Raw genomic sequence first — 12,964 nt, 5'->3', positions numbered from 1 at the left:
CGGAAACGTGATGATACGCATTTCTCCTCCTTACACGAGGCATCACAACAACGTTTCTCCAGGCAATCCGGACAACTGCTGTTTGTGTATGAGAAATCGGTTGAAAACTCTCCTCATGTCAGCACGTTGTAGGTGTCGCCACCGGCGCCAACCTTGTGTGAATGCTCTGCAAAGCTAATCATTTGCGCATCACAGTATCTTCTTCCTGATGGTTAAATTTCGCGTCTGTAGCACGTCATCTTCGTGGTGTAGCAATTTTAATGGCCAGTAGTGTACTTTCTTGCTATCGCTATCCGAGCAGCTTTATCCCAGTGTGGAGACCACGGGATGACGTCACGTGACGTAACGTGGTGGTTGAGGGAGTGTCTTGAGGTCGTTCAGTTGCGCTAGCTGCCTGCTGCGTAATCGTGACACCACTGGTTCACTCTGCGAGTCGCTGGAAACAGCGTCATTCCTTCCAGCTTCTTCAGATCTGACGCTTAGGCCGTCTTACTGAGACCTTCTTCTGGGAATTAGCTGCAGAGTATGCCGCACTTTTAGGAGATTATCTCTTACGTTTACCGCCATAAATGTTCGTGACTGGTTCGCAAAGATGTCTTCGTGATTTGAAGTAGCGTTGAAAATTGGCTGCCGGGCGTGGTGGGGGCGGCGCCTTGTTTGTGTTTGTGTTCGCATACACCTTTGGCGTCCTCGTAGCTTTTACGTCTGGCAACCAAGCTCCCGGCCTCACGATAAAGTTTTTTCGCAAGTTTAGCAAGCTATACTGCCTCTCTACCTTTTCGTATGAATTGATATGGTTGTTTTACTAAATCGCGAAATTAGTGAAGTCCACTTCCCGTCTGCATGTTTGGCTTTCTTGAGCTACACTTGCAGACTTGCTGCGTTGCTCGAGATGCATCTCTCTACATCTACATCTACATGACTACTCTGCAATTCACATTTAAGTGCTTGGCAGAGGGTTCATCGAACCACAATCATACTATCTCTCTACTATTCCACTCCCGAACAGCGAGCGGGAAAAACGAACACCTAAACCTTTCTGTTCGAGCTCTGATTTCTCTTATTTTATTTTGATGATCATTCCTACCTATGTAGGCTGGGCTCAACAAAATATTTTCGCATTCGGAAGAGAAAGTTGGTGACTGAAATTTCGTAAAAAGGTCTCGCCGCGACGAAAAACGTCTATGCTGTAATGACTTCCATCCCAACTCGTGTATCATATCTGCCACACTCTCTCCCCTATAACGTGATAATACAAAACGAGCTGCCCTTTTTTGCACCCTTTCGATGTCCTCCGTCAATCCCACCTGGTAAGGATCCCACACCGCGCAGCAATATTCTAACAGAGGACGAACGAGTGTAGTGTAAGCTGTCTCTTTAGTGGACTTGTTGCATCTTCTAAGTGTCCTGGCAATGAAACGCAACCTTTGCCTCGCCTTCCCCACAATATTATCTATATGGTCCTTCCAACTGAAGTTGTTCGTAATTTTAACACCCAGGTACTTAGTTGAATTGACAGCCTTGAGAATTGTACAATTTATCGAGTAATCGATTTCCAACGGATTTCTTTTGGTACTCATGTGGATCATCTCACACTTTTCGTTATTTAGCGTCAACTGCCACCTGACACACCATACAGCAATCTTTTCTAAATCGCTTTGCAACTGATACTCGTCTTCGGTTGACCTTACTAGACGGTAAATTACAGCATCATCTGCGAACAGTCTAAGAGAACTGCTCAGATTGTCACCCAGGTCATTTATATAGATCAGGAACACTAGAGGTCCCAGGACGCTTCCCTGGGGAACACCTGATATCACTTCAGTTTTACTCGATGATTTGCCGTCGTTCGTGTTCTTTCAGATGTTCTTTACCTGCAAGACTATGTATACGTTATCATAGTTGCACCTAATTTTGTATAAATCAGCAATGTGCAGCGGATGTGACAGATGTTCCATCGAACTTACCAGAAATTATTATATTTTATGACTGCTTGAAAAAATTGAATTTGGACCATTACATTGCGAGGTTTTTCCCAACGAGATCGCTCACGCTCTTTATGTGTGGCAGAAACACCAGTCGACCAGTCGTTGTGCTGCTGCGTCCTGTTTCTCTTTCTTATCTGCTACTTTTTTCTCACCACAGCCATTCGATGTGAATGTATTTCTTAGATGACTAAATTTCAATTGCTGTTTCTAGACAGTGATTAGCTGTGATGTACCATCGTTCATTTTCAGTGATTAATACACTCCTGGAAATGGAAAAAAGAACACATTGACACCGGTGTGTCAGACCCACCATACTTGCTCCGGACACTGTGAGAGGGCTGTACAAGCAATGATCACACGCAGGGCACAGCGGACACACCAGGAACCGCGGTGTTGGCCGTCGAATGGCGCTAGCTGCGCACCATTTGTGCACCGCCGCTGTCAGTGTCAGCCAGTTTGCCGTGGCATACGGAGCTCCATCGCAGTCTTTAACACTGGTAGCATGCCGCGACAGCGTGGGCGTGAACCGTATGTGCAGTTGACGGACTTTGAGCGAGGGCGTATAGTGGGCATGCGGGAGGCCGGGTGGACGTACCGCCGAATTGCTCAACACGTGGGGCGTGAGGTCTCCACACTACATCGATGTTGTCGCCAGTGGTCGGCGCAAGGTGCACGTGCCCGTCGACCTGGGACCGGACCGCAGCGACGCACGGATGCACGCCAAGACCGTAGGATCCTACGCAGTGCCGTAGGGGACCACACCGCCACTTCCCAGCAAATTAGGACACTGTTGCTCCTGGGGTATCGGCGAGGACCATTCGCAACCGTCTCTATGAAGCTGGGCTACGGTCCCGCACACCGTTAGGCCGTCTTCCGCTCACGCCCCAACATCGTGCAGCCCGCCTCCAGTGGTGTCGCGACAGGCGTGAATGGAGGGACGAATGGAGACGGGGTCGTCTTCAGCGATGAGAGTCGCTTCTGCCTTGGTGCCAATGATGGTCGTATGCATGTCTGGCGCCGAGCAGGTGAGCGCCACAATCAGGACTGCATACGACCGAGGCACACAGGGCCAACACCCGGCATCATGGTGTGGGCAGCGATCTCCTACACTGGCCGTACACCTCTGGTGATCGTCGAGGGGACACTGAATAGTGCACAGTACATCCAAACCGTCAGCGAACCCATCGTTCTACCATTCCTAGACCGGCAAGGGAACTTGCTGTGCCAACAGGACAGTGCACGTCCGCATGTATCCCGTGCCACCCAACGTGCTCTAGAAGGTGTAAGTCAACTACCCTGGCCAGCAAGATCTCCGTATCTGTCCCCCATTGAGCATGTTTGGGACTGGATGGAGCGTCGTCTCACGCGGTCTGCACGTCCAGCACGAACGCTGGTCCAGCTGAGGCGCCAGGTGGAAATGGCATGGCAAGCCGTTCCACAGGACTACATCCAGCATCTCTACGATCGTCTCCATGGGTGAATAGCAGCCTGCATTGCTGCGAAAGGTGGATATACACTGTACTAGTGCCGACATTGTGCATGCTCTGTTGCCTGTGTCTATGTGCGTGTGGTTCTGTCAGTGTGATCATGTGATGTATCTGACCCAAGGAATGTGTCAATAAAGTTTCCCCTTCCTGGGACAATGAATTCACGGTGTTCTTATTTCAATTTCCAGGAGTGTAGTTAGCTAGTAACTTTAGACCATTACGGTGTCATCTTAGCTTCGACCTTCCATTTATAAATAATCACCTCCAGCGACTTTATATGCTTGTAGAATTGCGATACCGATGATACAGATGTCTCTGTGTGATTTGTCCATAACGGCTTCCTTTCCTAGACGGATAGAAATGATGATAGATGATGCAGGTTTCGTCCTGAGAAATGTTACAAAATGTCTTCTCTGAAAAGTATCTAGAACATGCATAGTACAGGTTAACAGTCATGATGTAAATACAGCAGACCTAATGATAACAAATAGACTTGACCTCTTTGAGAACGTCCATACTGAAACTCGTATCAGTGATAACGAGGCAGATACAACAGCTACGATTACGAAAGTACAAAGGACAGTTAAAACAAGCAGAAAGATCTATATGTTCCGTAAACTAAATAAAGAGGCAATATGGTCAAATGTCAAAGAAAGACTCCAAAATGTTACGTGTTGGCAGGAGCATGTACAAGAACTATGGTACAAGTTTAGAACAATATCTGGCCATGCACGATACAGATATGTACCTAGTAAAACAGTCCATGATGAGGGAGGTCCTCCATGACACGCAGTCAGTGCAGAGAAACTTCTAAAGAAACTATGACTACTACAAAATAACTGTAACGCAAACAGTAGGACTATACAGAGATAGGAATGAAATACGTGTGTCTGTCAAGAGGGAAACACGTGAAGCATCAGTAACAACTGTAGCGGAATCTTAGCAGTACGTCTCTCTCAACACCCAAGCAGATCCTTTTGATGTGTAAAGGCAGCCGGTGGTACAAACGTTAGTGTCCAGACAATCGTCGATGGCACAGAAACTGAAATTTGAGGGTAAGAAAAGAAATGACAAACTTCTGAATTCCGTTCTGAAAACCTTCCTTTACTGACGAAGATACAGATGTGCTTCTCAAGTTTACTTCTCGCACCTCTGCAGAGATGAGTGCTATAGATATTGGTTTCAGTGGCTCTGAGAGACAGTTAAAATCGCAAAACTTAGTGGAACTCCAGGGGTCGATGGAATACCTGACAGATTTGTACAGGATTTGCAGCATTCAATTTTAAGCTCAATTTACCGCAGATCTCTTGAACAAAAAACTGAAGATTGATTAGAAGAAACAGAACTACACCGATCTGTCAGAAGTATAGTAAAAGTGATTCACAAAAATCCCGCCCTTTTTCACCAGATATAATGTATTGTACAATCATAGAACATATTCTAAGTTCGAAAATAACGAGCTGTCTCTAACAGAATGACGTCATTCATGTAAACGAGCGCGGATTCTGAACACGTTGATGATACGAAACCTAACTTACTTTTTACTCTCATGTCATCCTGAAACTCATCTACCAAAGCAGTCACTTACTTGCAATATCTCTTGACTAACGAAAAGTCCGTAAAGTCCGAGTATCATTTCAAAGAGTCATAACATGTAAACCACTAGAATTTATTAGATTGAAATCTCTATGATCCCGTTGGGCATAGAGATCGTTGAATATAGACAGTGGAGAAAAGAGCAGCAATTGACGGCGAAATCTATCGTTTTATTACAGCAGTTCTAGATTTCAACTACTACATAGTAATTTTCAGCGCTAAAAATAAGGCAGGAGAATCAGAAACAGGTATAAGGTAGTTATATATAATATATAATATAAGCACCACACACATACCTTATCACAACAAGTGACATTAGTCCAAAGTGTCATGGTGTAATCAATATTTGTTTATGTAGAGCATACAGCAGCCTAACGTGTACTGTAGACGTTGCTTACATTGCTTTCGTTGCTTACGTTGCTTTCAATAGGACTAAAATGTGACTTCAGAGACATGTGGTACCCTCTGTTACTCTGATACTCATAAATCTGACATATTCCTTGATTTAACTTATTTGTTCATTTTTATGCTCCATGGGCTAGCTTCATCCCTTACAATACCGTAATGCTGTTTTATTGCACACGTTTATATGTAATCTCAGAGAAGGCGCTAAAGTATTTTTACGATCCGTACAATTTTAGTTTCTACCCAGAGAGGGCACACCATGTTTTATTTTACTATTTTTATTCCTTTATTTGACTTTTCATCTTTTTTTTTTTTTTTTTTTTTTGCGCCACTGGCTAGCTTCATACCTGTCGACCATGTCATGTTGCAGTATTTCGTATGTTTATACGGTAAGCCCAGAGATGATACTAAAGTCTTTTACGATCTGTATGACTTTAGTTTATGCCCAGAGAGGACACAACATGTTTTACTGTGCTATTTGCATTCATTTATATTTTAATTATATTAGTTTATTACTTTAACATTGTACTAGTCACTGTTGTATGGAATTGTAAATGGATCTTCTTTCATTAGTTTGCAATGGAAAATAATACATTAGATACAATCCTGTAATACTGTTATTGAGAATTGTGGGGATAAATGCTCCAGTGGTTCCTTAGAACAAATAAAAACCGGTACATAAAATTTTTGTATGCAGCTCAATTGTACTGATGCGTTAAATGAAGTGACGAGGGCAGGACGGATATTTATTATGTTTATTTATATAATATGGGCTATGATCCTCAAAGGATGAATGTGCAAGTAGTTACTTATTTCAGTAAGGAGTAGTTTAAGGGAGAGTGAAATGGTTTAGGGAAATTCATATGTTAACACCGTGTGACACTTTTTTATTTATTGCATTGTCCGTAAACTGTGCTGTGAATGAGATGATTTCATGAGAGCCTCTATTATAATTAGTAATTTTGGCCATATTTTAATTACCAGTCATATTTTTTTCTTGTACAGTAGAGCGAATTTTACAAGTTATGCACGAATCCAGGTACTGTACTGTAGAAAAATGTGTTTTTATTTTGCGCATGAAGTCAAAACTACATCCTTTTTAGTAATGGGCCGTATTTAGGAAAACTTTTTACCATAATAGGTCATACTTATGGCCAACATTTGCCAAAAATGCCTATAGAGGGAGTAACGCGTCCAAGTGCAGATATTTTTATATGTGGTACCTTAATATGTACACACACCACTGAGCTGGTTATTTCTTCTCTGCGTTGAACAGTCTTGCTGCAAACATATCACACAATTTACTATCTGATTTTTTACGCACGGTCGTAACTATACCACTAAGATGACTATGCCTGCCAGTACAGACTAACCATTTTGCAACCAGGTGCCCACAGCTCAACATCTGACCTGTGCCTAGGGGAACATAAGCATAAATTTCTTGCTCTTCTCACATGTACTTGGAGGTTCTGCCCAACCTAAAAGCAAACGAGTTGTAATAGCTATAATTATTAGTCTGTCTGTGACATAAATACTGATATGATGTTCTATACACCGTTCTCAGTCACCAATAGAGATATCTCCACATGCGCCCGTTAGGTCATATATTTGTGGTATATTTAAGGCCACAAGAATGAAAACATGAAAATGTTGCTCACACGACAATGTTTCAGATGATGTTCTCACATATAAACACAACAATTACTAAAAGGCATTATTTCTCAGGTTTATAGTAGACAAACAGCGTACCACACAAGTCGGTTTGTTGACATAAAAATTGTTGTGTGGGGTCAACAAAACGATCTCGATGACAACAAAGGTTGCTTTCGAAGTAATAAACATCGCACGCTTGGTCTCATTATTCACTTAGAATACAAACTCAGTCTGATTCCTAAAACGGGAAGTAAAGTTTCCCAACAGCATGAAGTCTCTAGGTTTTGTTCATGGTTTTGGGAAGAAGTTCTTCAGCACTGACGAGTAAATATTATTTTGTAAGCTATGTGAAGCTACAGTTAGAGCAGAAAAGCGCTCTAATGTGCGACAACATTGTAACACCGGCAAACACAGCAGTTGTGGGAAGAGCAGGCTGAAAATGACACCAGTCAAACGTTGTTACTTGAGCAGAAAGCTCCATAGCTCCATCTTTAAGCCTTGCGACAAATCCACACTTAAGACAGTTCTTGGAGTAGTACACAAAACAGTCAGTTCCAGATAAATGTACACTGAGAAAGAAGTATTTAACCGTGTGCTACGAGGAGGTGCTCAGCCAAATACGATTTAGTGTTGTTGACCGAAAGGTTTTGGTGTCCATAGATAAAACCACCAAAGCGTTTACGCCGTTTTGCGTGCAAAATTGAAATGGTCCAAACAATGAAGTACACGATCATGTTTTGTGGTTTTCCTTCGAGTGTTTGTTATTGACCTCCATAGACAATTGTTACTTGACGACATTCCTATTTTCAGATGATGAAATTATTGCCTGAGGAAGTGCCTGTTTTCATATGATGGAGTCGTGATTTCCCGTGAGCGACGTCACATTTCGTAGTAATTGAGGGAAAGTCATCTAGTGATTTCTGGCGTCCTTCAGGGTATCGTCATAGACTCTCTGCTGTTACTTATCTATATAAATGATTTAGGAGACAATCAAAACAGCGGTTTCCGTTTGTTTGCAGATGTTGTTGTCATTTATCGTCTAGTACAGTCATCATATGATCAAAACAAATTGCAAACCGATTTAGAAAAGATACTTCTATGATGCGTAAACTGGCAAATGACCCTATATAATAAGAAGAGTGAGATTATCCACATGAGTGCTAAGAGTAATCCGTTAAACTTCGGTTCCACGATAAATCAGTCTAATCTAAAGGCCGTAAATTGAACTAAATTCCTAGGAATTACAATTACGAACAACATGAGTTGGAAGGAGCACATAGAACACGTGGGGAAGCTAACCATAGACTGTGTTTTATTAACAGATCACTTAGAACAGAGCTACTAAGCAGACTGCGTACACTACGCTTGTCCGTCCTCTTTTGGATTACTGTTGCGCCGTCCAATTTCAACGAAGAGCAGTACATTTTTTACTATCGCGAAATAGGGGAGAGAGGGTCACAGATGTGATAAAGGGATGGACACCATTAAAACAAAGGCGTTTTTCGTTGCGACATAATCTTCTCACGAAATTTAAATCACCAACTTGTTACTAGGAAGGCGAAAATATTTTGTTGACACCGACCTACATAGGGAGAAGCGATCATAAAGGAAAGCATAGCTCGCAAGGAGAGATGCAGGTTTTCGTTTTTTTCGCGCGCTATGCGCGACTGAACAGTAGAGAATTATTGTGAAGGAGGTTCGGTGAACCCTCTGCCAGGCACCTGTGATTTCCAGAGTATCCATGTAGATTTAGGAGCAGCGTTCCATGCATCAGGGCCTGCGAATCGCCACTACATTACGATCTGGGGCTCCGAAAACGTACGCAAAACACATTTCAACACATCCGTGATAGCTCGAAGCTTAACATTTTGTGTGGCCTAGTATATGGTAAGTCCACCTGCGTTGTAGAGACGTCAGTGTAGATGGCTGCCATGCGGAGGACCCGGGTTCGATTCCTGATACTTCCACGGATTTTCCCTTGGTGGGAGGCCTGAAACGAGTACATTCAGCTTCGTGACTCCAATTGATGAGCTACTTGGGCGAGAACTAGAGGCTGCACGGTCTGGAAAGTTTGCAAATAGTCAGGGAGAGCGGTGTGACGACCACATGTCCCTCCATACCGCATCCGCACGATGCCGCAAGGCAGAGGATGACACGGAGGGCAGTGGACGTCATTTTGGCCTTCATGACCTGGGGAGCAGCTCGTTAATACCCGATAGGGTGATACGCCAGTTCTTTTTCGCAGAGAAAAATGTAACAGGAAATACTTACGGGACATCCTCGAACGGTTACTGCTACCATAGGTCGAAGACCTGCAGCAGTTCATCATCTTCAAGCATAAAGGTGCACCCCTACATTGGAGTCTGAGACTGCGAGATGTGCTGAATGACATTTGCTGAGAGGTAGATGGGTGGTGACGGTCCCGTCGCTTGGTCACCGCGCTCTCTCGGTCACGCCGTAAGAACCACGTGGATACCACACCGGTCACTGATATCGCTACCCGTGAATCAAAGAAGCAATCGGTACTGACGATATTTGCACCACTGACTCGCAACTTGGGCACAACTTTAATATCGCCTTGATATTCTACGAGCGAAGAGTGGCGCACAAATTGAAATCCTGACATATAAGAAGAAAAGCTTTGAGGGCTTCTAAATGTTTTACAGCAAACCGCGATGCTCAGTCTCTGGTAGTTTAGAGAATTAAGAAAATAGCAGAAGTCGATGGTGAAATCCGTTGTTTTATTACAATAGATCTAGATTTCATCTCTCACATAGCCATCTTCAGTGCTAAAAATTAGGAAATAGGAGAATGAGGAATAGATATGAGATAGTTCACAGTGCATCGTAAGAGCAGATATGAGCACTACACAGTTATATAACATATAACAACATGTGACATTAGTCCAAAGCGTCACGTGCTAAACAATACTGGTTCGTGCAGAGCGTACAGGAATGTAACACAAACTGAGTCCATTGTTTGCATGGTTGAACAGGAAGAAAATGTGACGTCATTCACGTGTGGTACCCTCTATTGAGACACCAATGAATAGCTAAATAGTAGCGAGCTACATAGCTTTTAATTTTCTTAATGTACTGAACAATAAAACTGTAAGTAATGGTAAACCCATAGAAAACAAATCACATTTTTGGAACCATAGGTGTAGCTCCCTCAATAACAATTTTCATATAGGCCTACTCCTTAACGTAACTGTTAATACGTAATAACAATCGTTGGTAGTGAGAACAAACACCATCTTACGTTATCAGTTAATCAGCGTTATCAGTTAATCAACATGGTTGAAAATATTTCTTTTCTTAATAATTTTATCATCTTCCATCGTATACTTTTTCATTTCATACTTACTGGTCAATTATACAAAAAGTGGATGTTAGAAACTCAATTACTTTCAGCTTACGCAGAGATAATGCCTTGGATCATGAATATTTTGTCTGATGCGTTAGACCAGCAATAATGTTGGAGCAGACGTAAATTGCTGCCGGAATTACCACAGTTAAACTGTAGTAACATTAATTAAAGTACAGTCTTTATGCTTTTTAACAATAATTAAACAATCAAAGTTAAGAAAAGAAAAGCACAAAAAATGAAAATATCAACGTAAGTACGAGAAAGAGAGGAACTAAACATTAACTGACGTAAATAAACTTCAGGTCAATACAGACGCTGTTTATGTAGCAAAAGATGCCCCCAGTTAATGAAAAACAAATGGTTTAACAACTAATAAAAGCAAGGGGATAATTAAATTATCTTTTAATTTAAGTTGTTGATAATTATCTTTGGTATCACTCATTTGTTTCCGTGCTTTCAGTTAAAAATAATTAACAGGATCCATATGGAGTAAGTCTAGAAATCATTTTTTTAATTTGTTACGGTCACAGCGATAAATAGGTTTTAAGGCACCTAAAGGTAGCAATAATCTAAAAAGCACTGTCATCCCCTTTCACACTGCACGAAACAGACCCCCCTACAAAAGTAATGTATACTGCATTTATGGTAGAGCTGTGGCTAAAATATATAAAAAGTCAACACTAATACTTAGTGTAATTTGAGAAGTATAAAATAAATACTCGTTTCAATGACACAAAATTGGTGAGAAGTATTTCACGTAAAGACGAACAAAAGTTATGTTCTTGCAAGAAGTTAGAGCCCGTAAGTCATTATTTCAACGTTAGTGTTATACTTCTACATAGCAGAGACACCACGATTCTTAAAATGACGACAGATCACCGATTATTTGGTGCTGAGCAGGAAGTGGTTATGCTTGCTGAACAGATATCTAGTATAATGTATTTGCAAAGAAAGCATTCTGAACCAGTACCGGCGGGCAGACATCTGTACTGGAGTGTTGATTCTGTGCAGGTACAACTGGAGCAAAGTAATGCTCATCTACGACAGGAACGGCTACCGGGCGCTCTCTGGAGAAGACACGTGCAAAATGTACATGCAGACGATGGTCGGCGCCCTCAAGAACGAAAGCCTCGCGTACGGCGTGTACGACATCGAGAAGTACCCGGATCGCAACTACGTGGAGTATCTGCGAACCGAGCTGGGCTTCACCTACACGAGTGAGTACCCACACCATCCTATACACCTTCAATCGCTAGCTGAGCCCAGTCCAGATCTACGGTGCGGCAAAGAGTGGCTTCCAACAGCTGCTTGCCAGGAATACTTCTCTTTTGGTATACTCTGCCGCCGGTCAACAAGGCCGTCTACTCATTGACGATACAAGATGTGGATTCCACTGAATCTACAGCAGCAACAAGGCAATGGACAATTTGGCGTTCTGCGTTAAATCCAGCTAGAAACATTTTCCAGTTATGTGGAATTGCTTTGGCTTTTAGTAGTTGCAGCATCTGCTTCATAAAACAGAGTGAACACCTATGAACTGTTGTTTTATCATTATGTTTGCGGTTGCTAGAGAGCAAATACGAATAACCCTCTCGTGCCGGCAATAAAACTGACTATATACGCAAAATAAATAAATAAATAGGGAAATAGAAGTAGCCTGTTACTGACAAGGGAACCTCCCCATCGCGCCCCCCTCAGATTTAGTTATAAGTTGGCACAGTGGATAGGCCTTGAAAAATTGAACACAGATAAATCGAGAAAACAGGAAGAAGTCGTGCGGAACTGTGAAAAAAATAAGCAAAATATACAAACTGCGTAATCCATGAGCAAGACAGGCAACATCTAGGACACTGTGAACTGAGGAGCGCCGTGGTACCGTGGTTAGCGTGAGCAGCTGCGAACCGAGAAGTCTTTGGTTCAAGTCTTCCCTCCAGTGAAAAGTTTAATTTTCTATTTTCAGACAATTATCAAAGTTCAGGCACTCGCACATAATCAACTTCGCTCTCCAAAATTCCAGGACATGTTCAGATTTGTTTGGACATATGCAGGATTTGACGGTCTACAGACGGAAAAATTTGAAAAGGTTGAAAACATATGTTTTGACAGAGCACAGGGAAAACTGTGCGACTGTGAAGCTGTTGCATTCATTTGTTGCAGTTTATGTGAAAAACTCTTATGTTTTCATCACTTTTTTGGGAGTGATTATCACATACAAAAGAAAATCTAAATCGGGCAAGGTAGAAGAATTCGCCAAGTGTACAAGTTAGGTGGGTCGACAACATATTCCTGTCATGTGACGCGTTTTCTCGATTGATCTGTGTTCAGTTTTTCAAGGCCTAGCCACTGTGCCAACTTATATCTAGATTTGAGGGGGGTGCGATGGGGAGGTTCCCTTGTGAGAAGGAGATAGTCTCGTACTAATATCGTTTATTTATCTCTTCTTCGTCTCTGACGCAGTTTCTGTTG

General features: G+C 42.3%; 1 protein-coding gene across 1 annotated transcript in view; it reads left to right on the top strand.

Annotated features, from left to right (window-relative positions):
• The window catches only part of LOC126267888 (atrial natriuretic peptide receptor 3), a 423,241-nt gene extending 411,371 nt beyond the window's left edge, over positions 1–11,870 (top strand). The window contains exon 4 of the mRNA XM_049973197.1: positions 11,510–11,870. Coding sequence (XP_049829154.1) covers positions 11,510–11,870 — 361 coding nt within the window. The remainder of the gene's footprint in view (positions 1–11,509) is intronic.
• The last annotated feature ends 1,094 nt before the right edge of the window (positions 11,871–12,964 follow it).

This window comes from Schistocerca gregaria, chromosome 4, assembly GCF_023897955.1.
Source record: "Schistocerca gregaria isolate iqSchGreg1 chromosome 4, iqSchGreg1.2, whole genome shotgun sequence".
In the NCBI taxonomy this organism is placed as follows: domain Eukaryota; kingdom Metazoa; phylum Arthropoda; class Insecta; order Orthoptera; family Acrididae; genus Schistocerca; species Schistocerca gregaria.
This window is presented reverse-complemented; position numbering and strand designations above follow the sequence as displayed.